The sequence below is a fragment of the Coturnix japonica genome, chromosome 4 (assembly GCF_054131305.1).
Source record: "Coturnix japonica strain WE chromosome 4, WE-NBRP24, whole genome shotgun sequence".
Taxonomy (NCBI): Eukaryota; Metazoa; Chordata; class Aves; order Galliformes; family Phasianidae; genus Coturnix; species Coturnix japonica.
Window position 1 is genome coordinate 8,794,651 of NC_140666.1, and position 15,179 is coordinate 8,809,829.

The window sequence follows — 15,179 nt, forward strand, 5'->3', positions numbered from 1 at the left end:
CCCTTCCAGCAGCCATTGCTGTGCTCACTTCCACAGCCTGTCCACGTCTCCCAGTCAACTTCTACCTCCTGTCAACAGTCAGTAATTCAATAATATGCTGTACGATGTGTTTTCACTCACATATAGCTGCCTTTATGTCCTGCAGGGAAGAAGTAATGCTAGAACCTCACATACAGGGGAAAACATGGAAAATGGAAAAAATGAGTGAATGAGCAATAAAAAGTCATCTGTGTGGAAAGAGAGAAAGGGAGGCATCTTGGGCCTGGAAATTCAGCTCTTATGGATTTAAGTCTTCATTTTCAGCAACAAAAATGTAACTGATTGTTCTCTCAGCTCAGTGGAGGAGATGGGAAGGGCTGGCAGACACCACCGTGGCTGTCCTTCAAAAATACAGATTTGATGACCAGCTTTCTGTTCAGCTTCTTTCACGAGTGCCCCTCTCCCCCACCACTGTGCCCCCACACTGGAGGATGAACCTGGGCTGTCTGCTTTGTTGGGTGCTGCAGTGTTACCTGCTGCAAAGCCGGTGTTGAAACCATGGCCACAGCTACCTCCAGGAGCCATGGGGATGTGCAGGGCTGCTCCAAGCCTGACTTAATGCTCACAGGTGGCATTGCCCTGAACAGGAGCCCACATGGCACCAGAGGGCATTGGACAATGGGAATCAATCAGACACACCGATGGCAGAAGTAGAGGGGTTTGGGAAATGCACTCTGATCACTTATGAGCAGTTGTTGCAACTGCCACATAATTTCATGTAATCAGGCATCATTGTGTGCTAATGAGCAGCTGTGCCACATTAATCCTTGGCAGAACTCCTGCTCTGTGCACTATGGGCGGCTTTGCTGCCTTGCTGGACACCCCCAAGGGCTTTGTCAGGTCCCAGGTTGCTCCTTGCCTGCTTCTGCCACATGGCACATAGACCAGCAAGACAACTGCAGGCTGTCCTCCTCCACATGCCAGTGTTAGTTCCTGGTACCTCCTGCACTGCTTTGCTGGTGCAGATGCAGTCAGTGAGGCAAGCCGGACTGCAGGTGGGTGTTCCTTATACCACGAGCAAGCTACTTTTGTGCAAGAACCTATGAAGCATGAGAGAGTTTGGGCAAGTATAATAGCTTTAATTAAAACAGAAAACCATATCCTTCATTCTAATAATTATTTTAAAGAGCAGACCAAGTGCAGGGGCATGAACAGACTTAGCGAGGGCTGTAATTATGGAGCTGGAAAAACAACTGCAGAGTGCAGCTCTTTGGGCAGCATTTGGGGGCTGTCTGCTGCCCTCCCATCCCCACACCTAGGGACACACGAGCCCCACACAGCACTGCACCCAGCCCTGCACAACCCCAATGAAAACTCACCAAGCACCTCCACCTCTGGGATTTATTTAACTTCACGTACACAGCATCCAACAACACCACGACTGGGTGGAATGTGGGGAACAAACACCCCATATGTAACAAAAAACTGAAGAGCTTCAGCTACTGTTTCATTTGAATACAGACAACATCTCCCCCAAAAAGAAACAAACCCAATGGAAACAACTAAACTTCAGAATTATAATGCTAATGACGTAGGATTTACAAAAATATAAATAACCCATTCACAACCTTGAAGAAATAACATCCACCATAAAAATGACCAAGTATTCCTAGAGGTAAACCATGGCTACAGAACGATATTTATTTTCAGAAAAGCACCAGAATCTGCAATGTTAAGTCATCTAAACAGACTGTAGTGCATCTCTCTTTAGCACTTGCAGACTTCTGAAAGTGTGCCCATACTGATCAAACAGCTTTCTGCAGTATTGCCTGCTCATGGGACAGCACAGTGAAGGTACAATTCTGATAACACATCCTGTTCAGGAATAGCACCCAAGGATGTACTGATTACTTGTTCACTTCAATAGGATTTATGTACATGCCTATTGTTAAGTGTGTGCTTAGGAGCTTTCAGAACAGCACCGAACTGAAACCCATCATGTAAATTCTTCTGTAGATCAGACTTCCAGACAAGACTGGTATCATAACAATTGTTTGTTGCAGAAATCCTGCTGCCCAAGAGTGTTTCCATTGTTCAGTCCCAACTACAGTTCATACAGATGCTGAATTATTTTATTTCTTTCTACTTTCTTTGAGCCGTGCCAGCTTGGCACCAGCAGCTTCCTGAAGTTGAAATGCAAGAATCCAGCACTATGGGAACTTCCTTCCCTTACATTCCAATTGTTGTGCTGAAAATACTATTAAGGAGAAAAATCAGAAGTTGAGTATCAAACCTATCGGTTCCCAGCTAAAGAAATCCATGTTCGCCTACCTGCCCAGCAATGGCCGCCATCTGCCCGTGTCCAAGCTGCAGTTTCAGGGCCCCATCTTTGGGCTCCTGTGGTCCCCCTCTTCTGAGGACTTCAGCTGGGCAGTGAGGAGCAGCCCTGCAGACTCCAGCAATGTGGCCTGCATGACTGTGGCTGATGTGAGCAGGCTCACCTGCTGCCAGCGCAGGTTGATGGCAGCCATATGCAGCCCTATCGCAGAGCACTGCAGAAGACATGGAGCACTGCCTGCGGCAGCTCACAGTCACACTGCAACAGATGGCCCAGGGACAGTGAACAAAGTGAAAAGTTATAAAGTTAAAACAGCTAAAATGCAGCGACCGGCCCTGCGTGCTGCCTCCTCAGCACCGTGGCAGAGGTAGGTTCTGAACACGAGCAATATTGCTCAGGCATCAAACAGCTAAAATATCAAAGTTCCCCTTAAAAGCTATTATGAGAATGGGGCTGATTTATTTGAAGAAGAAAAAAACCAAATATTTTTCTGTCCGGAGCCCATCTACATCAACAGAAGTGCCCAATGAGGGCACGATTGACGGAAGCCACCACCCCTGTGACGCTCTGCAGCACACACTGTGGTGCTCTCATTACCTGCTCCATTCCTAATTCACTGCAGTGCTGTGGGGGTAGCAGCCACAGCCTGGTCCCCACCAAGGGGCAGAGAAAGGAGCTTTTGAGGCACAGTGTGAGGCACCAGCCCAGCTTCACCTCCAGAGCCACAGCTGATAGCTCAGCTGTATGATCGCTCCTGCTCAAACAGGTGAACTCATTTTTGTGAAGCATGTCCATGAAGATAAAATAGTTGATTTTGTTAAGTAATTGTGTGCCCCGGTGGCGCAGTGGTTAAAGACGCCACCTTGCAACACTGGGGCCCGGGGTTCGAATCCCCCCTGTGGCGCAAGTGGTAGAAATGCCACTCTGCTACACAGAGGCTCGAATCCCGGGGGCTGGACTCGATGATCTCTAAGGTCCCTTCCAACCTGCACGAAACTATGAAACTATGAAATTAATCAAATACTATCTCCTTGCTGAAGATAAATCTCAGATGAAGAAAAAAAGTTTAGGCCTGGATCTCCAGGCTGTGTTTGCACCAGAAACACTTTCCCTGATGGCTCTGTAACAGAACAAGCACATCTCCAGAGCCTGGTTAGCCCCAGCCAAAAAGGGTGCGAGGTCTGACTGATATCTCTGGTTCTCACAAAACAAAGAACATCGAAACTGCAGCTCTGGAAGATATAAACAGCAGGAGAGAAAACAGTACATCCAGAGAAGCTGTCCACGCCTTTTGTTATCTGACCACATCCTGAGCACGTTCAAGTCCTAACAGCATATAACACGAGAAAAGGAGGAAAAAAACAAACCAGAACATCTATTAATACTGCTGTTGGACAGATCTGAGGGAGGGCTGTATTCCCAGAAAGTCGTGCAGTTTTTCCAAGCACTGTGGTCAGATAAGAGGCAGAGCCCGGGGATGCCCCGGCAGGGGAACAGTGCCACTTGCTGGCAGCCACCGCACCGCTGGAGCAGACAGCACAGCCAGCCCCAAGGAGGAAGACGCAGCACTCGGAGCCAGCTGCAGCCTTCAGCAAGGGACATAGCACACAGCAAGCGTGTCCCACAGGTCCTGGGGCACAGGCATTCAGGACCAACAGCCATCTGGCTGTGAGCAGCAGCTGCAAGGGGACAGCAGCACCAGGAAGGACAGAAATGGCCCAAGACATCCACCAGGCCCCATGGGTAAAAGCAGCAAGATCAGGGGAAAGGAAGAAAGTCACGGAAATGGACTCAGGAGGCACTAAATGGTGCAGAAAGAGAGAAATAAGACAGGCTCATTCTCCCTGGTATATCACTGGAAAAGCCAGTCCCTGACCCAAAGGCACTTCAGACTCTGATCTTCAGTATGATTGGGTGCTGTCCTGACACAGTGAGCACCAGTATGAGGCCTCCCATCAGCACCTCAAGGTCACCTTGCTGCCCGAATCCCTGGGTTTATCAACTCACAGCATGGTTTGGTCAGAGCACTGAGATGCTCAAGATCCGAGCTCATGAGGTGCAGGCACCAAGACACACGTATGCATCCTTGGACAGAGGCAGACAGCTCAGCACCGCATTGTCCCGGTGCAACTGGCAGGGAGCTGTGGGCTGACACCTCCTGCCCACCCTGCAGCAACCAGCTCCCAGCCTGGCCTCATAGCACCTGCTGGAGCCGGGCATGGCACAAAGACCTCAGCTCAGAGAACCTTCGTGATGGCTCAGACAGCACTGCCAAGGAGGTGAGCTCCTACCAGCGCGGCTCAGCTGCTGTGCCATGACCTCAGCAGTGCAGGCATCCCTGCTGGGACAGGCATCCCCGCCACGGCAGGGCCTGGCGCGTGCCGGGCATCTCCCCCAGCTGACTGGGCCCTGCATTCCTCCCACCCCCGCAGGGCCACTCCCCGCCTGCTGTGCTGGGATTTGCCCTGGACAAAAATCTTGGAGTGAGGGGCTTGTGTGGGCACTGCTGCCTAGGGCAGGGCACGGCATCCTGCTGCAAGTCACTCTGCCGTGGGACACAAACTCCACTTATCAGAATGCCCCCTGGAAGCCCTAGGACACGGGGAGCTCCTGATGCCAGTGGAACAGAGCAGGGAGGCAGCCACCAGCCCCACAGCTCTGCGCCCAAACACAGGCCAAACGGCTGCAAGCCCTGACAAATCCATCAGGAGCAAATTAAATGTGGAAGGGTGTTCCCTCCCTAACAGCTACTTCCAGAAATTAGAAAATTAACTCATTTTTAGGCAGAAACAACAAGAAAGAAAAAAAAACCCAACTTTAAACAAGCCTGCCCTGCTGTTATTGGCACAGGGACTCCAGCACTCCCACAGCACAGTCGCAGTCATGAACTTCAGTCTCCAGACAGGCACCAACTGCACCCTGCAGCAATGCCAGAGCCACACTGAGCGGGCAGCACGTGGATTCACTGTGCAGCACAGGTGGTCACCAGAAGACTCAGGAGCAAACACACTGCCCTGGGCAGGGAGCAGCACAGTGCTGCATCCAACACAAACCCATACCAAAGTACTCTGGTACGCTAAGAAAACTGTGCTCCTTTAAGAAAACCATACCTTTCCAAGTAAAAGAAATGAATTTAAACATGCCAAATGCTGCAGTGGCACTGAGAATGACTGCGTGACTCCCAGTCACACAGTGACAGTCATGCAGGTCCTCCTCCAGGGACTGTGTCTCCAGTGCACAGAGAGCAGAGAACAGAGATTCAACTCAAAGTAGGAACAAGAATCCAGAAAAACAAAGTATGGGCCAAAGGAAAAAGTTCTGAGAAACTGGAATGGGAGAGAAGTGATTGTTGGCCCTGTCAGTGAGCAGTACACAACTGAGGAGAAGGCAGCAAACATCAGCTGTTGGTGTGGAAGATACCCTGAGGCCTCCAGAGACACTCATGGCTTGTGGCACCCACAGAGGAAGGAGCTGGGAAGGAGATGTGCCATGACCAAGGACCTCACAGAACTGATCCCAATGCCAACAGCTCACAGAGGACTAGGCTTACTACACACCGACAGGCACAGCAAACTGTGACATTGCTGTGCTGTTGGACATGGCTGTAAGTACAGCTGAAGAAAAAAGAAATGCACAAGCTGAGCACAACCTCCCCAGGAGCGAGAGCTGTGAGAATGCACAGTACTGTAACCTCCCCAGCTCCTCTGCTCTTCCCCGAGGAAGGATGCTCCTCCTTGCTTCTATTCCACAGTGCAAAGACCATCTCCACTTACTTCCAACATGCATGTTAGAGAGATGATGTGACCACAGGGCTACCAGATCCTCTCCCGTACCAGTACACACAGTGTTTGCAGTTTCCTCTGTCCCTCCCCTGCCTTCTCCTAGCACTGGCGGCCCTGGATCTGGCTGAGAGCAAAGTGGTCACACAGCAGGAGCAGGGCATCGAAGCGCTGCAGTCGTTGCAGAGCCTGAGCCAGCCGAGGGATGGTGACAGTGTCTCCAGAGTAGGTGAGGTGGGCGACAAGCTGCTCAAATCCAGAGATCCGGCCCAGCAACTGAGGCATGACTCCCAGCTCCAGAGCCACATGGCTGAAGTTCTTCACACCGTTCAAGGAAGGGTCCAACAAGAAAGCGAGTGACTGTACCAAGGAATGGGGCAGCTCTGCAACAGGGAGACCTGCGGATGGTAATACAGCAAAGTGGGGTTAGAAAGCATGTCCAGCTTGGGTGAAAAATCAACAGCAGCAGGATTCAAGTCCCATCCCTACTGAACAGGTAAAACATCTACCTGCCATAGCAGGTTTCTCCTCAAACATTGCTTTCAGAGCCCAACAGCACAGAGCCGAGTCAGTACTGGAAAGGCTGCTAACAGTGACAACCCACCCTCAAGCCACTCCTGGCAACTACAGAAAATCTGCCCTGGAAACTAGACTGAAGGCTACGAAAGGCAGCCAAACTTCTATGGTGAGTGGCACTTCCATTTTTCACTTCCTTTCCAAAAGTCTGTCTGCTACCTCAATACACAGTGAACAAAGATGAGGCTGGAAGCCACTTACCCTTCATTGTACTGCTGATCTGAGACACAAGGCTCTGGGCATCATTCACCTGGCAAGATAAAGATTCCAAGGTTAGGAACATTAACAGCAGCAGCAATGCCCATCAGTGTTCCCAGGCCCATCACGGAGGTTCAAAGGAGTGGCACTTGTCCTTCCAGCACTACCACCCTATGAGCTAACAGCCTCCAAGGGATGTTCCCCCAGCAGCAAACTGCTTCCACAAACACAGACGAGGAGCTAAGCTAGTAAATGGCCAGTAAATGCTTTGTTATTATTATTATTATTATTTTAAACCAGGCATTTTCTGAACTTCAATTATGTTAACAATGGGGTTCATCACAAGCTAACCCATGTGAGTTAACAGGTTAATCAGCTGCTCCAGGGCTCCTGCCCGGTCCACTGACAGCCATCCTCATCCACTCCCAGACATGCCATGAAACACCTGGCAAATTGGTAGTGGTAGTTAGCAGTCACCCTGGACGCGGTGATCCCAGCTCCCAGGAACTCCCTGAGCACCAACCTCCCATGCCTGAGGCACAGGCTGTGTGAGGGCACTTCACAGTGTTGGCTTACCTGCCGCTCCCTGCTCTCCGTGGCAGAGCTTTGCATGGCAGTGGATATGCCCCTCGTCGGGCCCATGCTGAGCCCACTGCCAGCCTCCAGTGCCGTACTGCTGCTCTCCTTTGGGGATGCCCGGCTCCCCGCTTCCTCTGACCTCTCACTGCCCACAAACTCCATCTGGGAGGAGAATTTCTGCAGGTCAAGCTCGGTGCACTCCACAGGGGTGTGTGGCCACTTGTGCTGCATCTCAGAGGCACAGGAAGAGAGTGGGGCCAGGGCATCTGCTGTGCCCGACCTGAGGTCAGAGGGGGTCATGGTGGTGGCCCGGCGCTCGGCACAGCCCCGCATCAGCGGCTGGCTCTCCAGGCTGCTCTTGGCCAGCTGGCCCTTGGGCACAGGGCTGCCCGCCACGGCCGGTGGCAGCTCCAGCTCAGGTTGGGCAGGTGGCAGCTGGAGACCGATGGCTTCTCCCTCTGAAATAAACTGAATTGCTTCCACTGGGCCTGGAATTAGAAAAGGCAGTTCAGTACAACCCAGCCCTGCCCCATCCCACCTCCCAGACACACCCTCAGTTCTCAGCCTGGCACAGAGGCTCAAGAGTCCCTCTGCAAAGCTCTGTCCCACCCGTGCCATCCCTATGACAGCAAGGATATGGCTAGACAGAGGCTGGGAGCAGCTGGAGCCCAATGTGAGCATGCCTGATATAAAACTTGTATGTGGTTTTTAAGAGAAGCTCCGAACTATCCAGACTTTTCCCTCTTCACAAAGTCTCAGCACTTCTTAAGTCAGTGCGACTGGGAGCCCAGCGCATCCCCCCTTCCTGCAGAGCACAGAGAGTCGTGGTACCTTCTGTCTGCCTGTAGCAGGGGCTGAGGTTCTTCATGCCCAGGCAGCAGGGGCCAGACATCTGCTCCTCACACAGAAACCTGCCAGGCACTGTCGAGGTGGGGAACATCGCCCGTTGGCCTGAGAAGTTCTGCGTCCGCAGGAAAACTTGGATATAAAGAAGAATCAGTGTGAGGCGCTCCAATACCCAGCTGCTCTTACACCCCTGGCCAGGGCCATGTAGCACTCCCTCCCATCTCAGCACCTCCCAGCCCTCATCCTGAAAAGACCACTTGGTATCCACCTGTCCTTGAGACACCCCAGCAAGAGAGAATGCCAACACTGAAATTACATTCTACTGCTTCTTATGGCACAGAGGGCAGGAAGGCTCCTCAGTATCTTTGTGCAGACACAAGAAAGCATGAGAAACTTTGCAGATGTAAGGAGCAGGATGAGGTATTTATTCTCTGTGAACAGAGGAATGTTTGGTTGACTTTCAAGGCTCAAGGCAATGCTCTACCCAGCAAGGAAGGGGCCTGGAATGTGTGCAAACAGAAAGGGCAGAAGGGGGATGTGTGGCATGCACAGACTCACCTCGCTGGCACTGGCTCTTCCAGAACCGCTTGCAATAAATGATGGAGAGGGCCAGAAGCACCAGCACAATGATGACCAAGGCACTGCTGGTCAGGGCGAGCAGGGCTGTGTCCTGCGGAGGCACGGTGGGGACTGCCACTTTCACCAGGTTTGTTCTGGACCGACCTGCACATGGCAGTCTGAGCTTTATAGCCTGCAACACTTCAGGCCACCCTCCATGCCCCATCCCTTTTCACATGTTATGAACACACTTCTTCCAACATGTCCACATGGGACAGGGGCTTGATGTTGTAGAGAGCGAATAGCATCCCTACAGTGGTGGAGGAGCACACCTGAGCAGCTCTGATATGCTCATGCCAGCTCTGTGTGGCTTCCCTGCCCTGTCCTCCCACCTCCCACACTCCCAGAGCCACACCACCTACACTGGGGCTCGGAGGAGGGTGTCTGCTTGGTGCAGGGGATGCACTCCCAGTCCAGCTGCCCACTGAGTCGTGCCTTGCGGTAAAACCTGTGAGAGAGCAGAGCAGGTTGTCAGCAGGGCCAGAGCCAGCCCTGCTGCAGGAGGTGGCTGAGTGTTCCTTGGTGCTACAGCATGTCAGGATGGCTCCAGGCACCACGACTCCCTCAGACACCAGCTAAGCAGCGCTCAGAGCTACTCTTTGCTTCTGTAGCTGTTTTGCCAAGGAGTGACATCATCTGGAGACAGCCTCCCTCCCCCTCCCTGGGTCTTGCTAACAGAGGAGGTGGTGATTAATGGCTCCACGAAACCACAAAAAAAACTTCAGCCAGCAACTCCATCTGGGAAGAAACTCAAAATCCTGAGCTCTGACATTCCTCTGTTACAAACCACACTGCTCACAAGCAAACCGTCTGCAGCTCTTTGGTCCTTCATACGCTGTCTGTACAGAGCAGTCCTGGCTTCAGAAACTCCTTTAAAAAAAACCAGCTGAGGTCAACAGCCACAGAAACCACAATGTCCTCAGTAAGGCTGTGCTCAGGGTGTGGTTCCCACCCTCCTCTTTGGAGGCCGTTAATTGCAGTGGTCTGCAGCCACTCATCCCCTGGGGCCCGGCCACCCTGGTGCCCACAGCTCAGACTGAAGCCTTCCACTACTCTGCTCTGCTGGGAGTTCCCAGCTCACTTCTAGTGGCTCTGATTGCTGTGTCCTTAAAGAGACACCGCTCGGGACCACCAGGGCTCTTCCTGAGCACCGTGAGAAAAATGCCTTCCAATAAAGCCCTCTCCCCCCAGCCAACCCTTGCCTGAATGCTCCCCTTGATGCCACCAGCACTGCCTGCCCAGCCCAGCCCAGCCCCGCTCACCCTGGCAGGCATTCTCCGCACACTGCGTTGGCTGTCGCTGTGCAGTTTGACTTCTGGATGCGGTTGATGAGGGTGCAGGATAGGCACGGCTTGCAGCCATGATGCCCCCAGCTGTCCTTAAACTTCCTGGGAGGGCAAGCAACGCACTGTGAATCCCCCCCCACACCATCACCACAGTCCTGCAAGACACGAGATTTTGTTTACAGAAGTGAGGAGATAATTCAGAACCCTGAGAGCACAGCACCTCTTCTTTGGAGACAACTAAGAGCAGGCAGCCTCGCACCTGATCTAGTGGGAAGGCTGTACTTTGCCTGGCAGCAGCTCACAGGCAGCCTCAGTCCCTGCAGCATGTGCCAGAGGGCAGGAAGCCCCATTATGGCTGACTCAGAGGGATTGCTGGAGACAGGACACAGGCTGGTGCCATGGCCAGGCCCATGCAGCAGTGCCTCACCGTGCCCACCACGGTGCCCCCCACTGCAGCCTGGCCTGTGCTGAGAGCTCAGGAAAAAGAGAGCAGCTTTCCAGGAAGGGCAGCAGAAAGGCAGTTGTACCTGGGGCCACTGACTAGAAGGAAACAGAGATTTTCTTTGGCAAAAAGGAAAGAGGACAACTAGAATGGCAGCATGGAATCCTCCCCAATTTTTGCTTCCATCTTCTCATCCTTCTATCCAATGTGAGTGAAACTATTTACCTTCCCTTCCTACTGACTCTTCCCAACATATGGAAATCCAAGATAATCACTCTTGACAAGGATTAGCAGAGAATGCACGCTGCACTGTGAAAACTTTGGTGGTGGGTGATTCCTAGTTCTTCAAAGGCTATTTACCTTGGAAAGCTCCTGCCCAGGCATGCAGCTCCTGCACAGCACACATTTCCCGTGCTCATCCAGGTACTCAGTCTCCTGGCAGCCCATCATGGCTGGGAGGTGCTGGTACCTGAAGGAAGGAAGGGAAAGCAGAGTTCACACAAGTCCCAACACTCTAGTGGAGTACCGTGCCCTTTTCTGGGCAAAAGCTTCCACACCGGCTAGCAGACAGCCTGTACTTCTTATACACCAAGAATGTCACTTTGGCAGCAGTGAGGCCGCCTGATCTCACCCACGCAGCAGTCTGCACTGAGAGCTCAGGAAGCAGAGGAGAGGCTTTCTGAGAAAGGCTGCAGATGAGCTGGGCTTTTGCTGCCACATTGTGTTACTCAGAGTGGAAGAAAAAGTGTCATCTCCAATATAAAGCTGGACACAGTGACCACTGAAGCCAGTTTGGCAGTCTGTCAGTGGATTCTGCTGCACTAGCTGTATTTTGGGACATCCCAGACTGTCAAACAGAGAGGAGACTCAGTTCAGGGAGACGGTGGCTGAGCTCTGACCAAGGACAACAGGGTATGCCCTGTGTGCTGCTCATCTCCTGCACTGCAGAAGTTTCAGTGCGGTATGGACTCACAGCAGCCTTAGAGGGCTAGCAAAACTGCACCTACCTCCTGCTAAAATACAGCCAGAGCCTTTCTGAGGGGATTCATGGCTCAGCTGAAACTAACAGCAGAGCTGCTCCAGCCTCAGAAGAGCCAGGATTTCTATCTCCACTGAGTAGGGCTTGTGGAAGTACTTGGGACCGGAGTGTCACTCAGAACAAGCAACAAAACCTGAAGCTATGAAACAGAGCAACTCATTCACAGCTTCAGGACTGCCTGTGTTCTTCTGTATATTCTAGGTGGGTTCTCAACAAGACAGAAACAGAATAAAAATCCACCCCACTGCACTCTTCATTCAGCTTTTCTCCAAAGCTGGTGCAGCAGCCAGAAGAGGAGCAGTGCTCTGCCTGAGAGCATGACCTGCTTGTGTCTCGGCTCCCACCGGGAGCAGGAAGTGCTGGGAATGCTCTTTTGAAGAGTACCTGGGAAGTCTGGCACTGCCTCAGAGCCCCAGGGCAGTACTCGGCTCAGATGGTCCCAGCAAAGCTCCCGAGAAGGAGACGGCTTAGCTACGGCAACCCCATGCAGCCCCCACCCCCCTGCACTGCTGGCAGCCACCAACACCGGATCTGCAGCACGCGACTCCGGGCGCAACCCCCTCTGCTGCCTCTGCACGCACAGCTGGCCGGGTCGGAACGATCGGGATTCATTAGGGATGAAGTCTCCCCCGGACAAGCTTAGAAGGTGAGTCACCGCTCACTGCTGCTCACGCGCACGACAGCGTCTCGTTTGCTGCAAGGAGAGGCAGCGAGAGCCGGCGAGGATTGGATGTGAAGACATGGGGCGATGAGGAGCTCAGGGAGCTAAATTTATCTGGCAAGTATCTCGGGAGGGGCACGATCACAGCCTATTAATAGCATAAAGGTTACTGACGTTATAGAATAAATAAAGGAAATTCATCATCATCTCAGAAGGTGGCAAAGAGGAACCTCTGTGCCAGTGTCAGGGGACAAGCACTCAGGTTCCGAGTTAGGACCTGCCATGTGCTGCACGCAGGAGGACAAGGAGCAGGAGCCTGGCTCAGTGCTGCGTGTGTCCCGCAGGGGCTCCGGTACCCACAGCCAACCCACAAAGAGGGAGGCGGGACTGCCTGCCGCCAGCTGTCTGAGGCATCGTGGTAGTACACGGAAGGAATATGCATGAAAAAGGGATCTTTTCTGGAGAAACTCTCTGGCAACTACAGCTTGTGCTGGCACAGTCTCTTCCTTTCATATATTTACATATGCTTCTCCACTTGGGAAGGTTTTGCAGATAGAGATATGCTCCTTGCAGCTTATCTCCCGCAGAGAGACTCAGCTTAGAACAATTTCACCAACAGAGAAACTTACACAGGCAGAAGGAATCCCACGGCAGTGTGGGCACATGTGCCCTGGGACAGCACAGCGCACTGTGGGCACTCCAGGGCAGCACTACCCACAGCCATCCCACAACCACCAGCATAGACCAGGCAGCTGCTACTATGTTAACATATTGGTGAGTGAGATGGAAACTTTCAACAATACCTGGCATCAGATTCAGAGCTGTGGAATCTATTCTATTTTAACAATATCAGAATCAAGATATTGAATTTGTAAATGAAGCATATATCCAGTAACCCACAGCACTATTCTTACAGTCCAATCAACTACTACAACAACTGGTCCCCGTTAGCAGTGAGACAATAGAACAAACAAGAAAACCCTCCTGCCTCCCTGAAAGCCATATGGGCCCTCCAGGTAACTGCCAGAGGAACATCAGCAGGAATGGGATTGCTGCCCACCAGCTGACAGGAAGCAGAATGTACTGCCAATGTGTTAAGGTGTGCAAAGCCTTCCAACTTTGCCACTGCGCTGCTGCTCAGACAGCAAAACTATGAATGGCAGTGAATGAGTTTCACTGTGTGAGATACAAAGTGAAGTGAGTGCATGCAGCTGCCCAATTACCTCTGCAACAGTTCTGATCTGCCTTTCCTTGTGAAAATATAGTTTTGAAGACAACTAAACTACTTGGGAACTGTATTTAGTCATATATTTTGTGTCCAACAAATGGATTCTGGTAGAGGACAGAAAGGAGGAGGAAATGAATGAACTGGTACAAAAAAATGTCCCCAAAGCAACCATTGGTGGCCCAGGCCAGGCACTGAGCAGAGTTAGGGAGGAGCTGCAGCTGTGGGCTGCCACTAACACAGCCTCAGATGGGACACGGGAACAGACTGAAAAGTAGAACCGGAGAGAGCAAAAATCCTAAATAACAACTGCAAATGAAAAGGAAGGGAAAAGAGAAATGTTATCAAAAAATTACGAATGCATGCAGTGCATGTGGCCGTGCCTAGCCCCTGCCTCCTCCCCTGCTGCTCTCTGACCCTCTGGATGTGTACCTGAGCCCCCAGCAGCAGCCCTGCCCCGTGGGGCACCGGGGGCTGCAGGACCATTTGAGGAACGAAACGGGAAAGATGGGCTCAGTCAGAATCACTCCCATGAATACCAGGAAGGAACAACCATCGTGCAATTAGAATTACATTTATGAACAAGTTGATTTGCCATCAGTGCTTACTCAGTACAGCTTCACTACACCCTTAGGGATGCTCAGCGCCCATTCATGGCACCGGCACGGGTAGATGTGGCACCTCGCGCCCAACCAGCAAACTGCTTTTGTGCCCCACCGCAGCGAACCTCGTGCGGGGGTGAGGCGAGAATGAACGCGAATGGCGTCCCGGGACCGGGACGGCGAAGTTCGGGCTCAAATCATCCAGCGGGGCCAGAACGGGAAGCGTCGCCTGCAGCGACGCGGATCGCGTCACACCGTCACACCCACGCGCGGCGCTGTCCCACCCCCACTCAAGCTGCGGTCCGGCCGAGTCTCGGCGCGCCCCAACCCACGCGCAACACCGCCCGACCCCCGCCTGGCCGCGGCACGAAGCTCGACCCCCGCCGGCGCCCCCCGCCGCAGAAAGGCGGCAGCGCGTCGGGATATGCCCGGGCACGTCTCGGCGAGGGGCTCCAGGCCCGCAGCGACACCGCCGCCCCACAGCGGCACCCGCATCCTCGGCCCCGACCCCCCGCCCCCCGCTCTCCTGCACGGCCGCCCCGGGCCGCGCTCTCGGAAGTTAACGGAGCCGGCTGCGGCCCACGCGCGGGGCCGCTATTCTCACTCTCGCTCCCTCACACGCAGCGATGCGTTCCGCCCGCAGCCCCCGCCGTTCGTCTCGTGTCCGCAACGGCCCCCGCGCGGCGCTGAACCGACGGCAGCAGCACGAGGGAACACTGAGAACCGCCGCGGGTGGGAAGGAGAGTGCGTGGACCCCGCGCCTCACCTGTGTCCGGTGCGGGCAGAGCCGGGCAGGGCGTGCGGCGCGGTGCTGTGCGGGCTCTGCTGACAGTGCTGCGGGCGGGACGCACCGGACGGGACGCGACGAACTCCGCGCGCTCCGTGGGCAGAATCCTCCGAGCCGCGTGGAGCAAAGCGAAGAACGCCCCGGGCACCGCAGAGCGCCCGCCCTACCCCACCCCACCGCCTCCCATTGGCGGCTGCTGCGGGAATGCGGCGGTGCTATGTAAA

The 15,179-nt window shown here is 53.4% G+C and overlaps 1 protein-coding gene across 4 annotated transcripts; it reads right to left on the reverse strand.

The window, feature by feature from the left end:
- Positions 1-1,366: 1,366 nt before the first annotated feature.
- On the reverse strand, positions 1,367-15,072 carry EDA2R (ectodysplasin A2 receptor). Of its 4 annotated transcripts, none has more exons than XM_015860172.3 (9): positions 14,935-15,072; positions 11,002-11,110; positions 10,176-10,301; positions 9,276-9,361; positions 8,854-9,018; positions 8,281-8,427; positions 7,447-7,937; positions 6,874-6,922; positions 1,367-6,494 (listed from the first exon to the last, which is right to left on the reverse strand). In XM_015860172.3, exons 2-9 carry the CDS (start codon positions 11,058-11,060, stop codon positions 6,199-6,201), a joined length of 1,419 nt encoding a protein of 472 aa, XP_015715658.1. In that variant the 5' UTR covers positions 11,061-11,110; positions 14,935-15,072; the 3' UTR covers positions 1,367-6,198. The 4 variants fall into 4 exon arrangements, with proteins under 4 accessions (XP_015715658.1, XP_015715657.1, XP_085400528.1 ...); XM_015860171.2 differs by having other exon boundaries at positions 10,176-10,354; positions 14,935-15,066; XM_085544402.1 differs by lacking the exon at positions 9,276-9,361.
- Positions 15,073-15,179: the final 107 nt, after the last annotated feature.

Bases quoted from the DNA above. Each gene is read 5' to 3' on its own strand.
- EDA2R (XM_015860171.2), bottom strand. From the start codon at position 11,091: ATGATGGGCTGCCAGGAGACTGAGTACCTGGATGAGCACGGGAAATGT. The intron at 7,938-8,280 runs GTACCACGACTC...TTCTAATTCCAG, and splicing joins CTGCTACAGGCAGACAGAAG to GCCCAGTGGAAGCAATTCAG. The intron at 6,495-6,873 runs GTAAGTGGCTTC...TACCATCCGCAG, and splicing joins GATCAGCAGTACAATGAAGG to GTCTCCCTGTTGCAGAGCTG.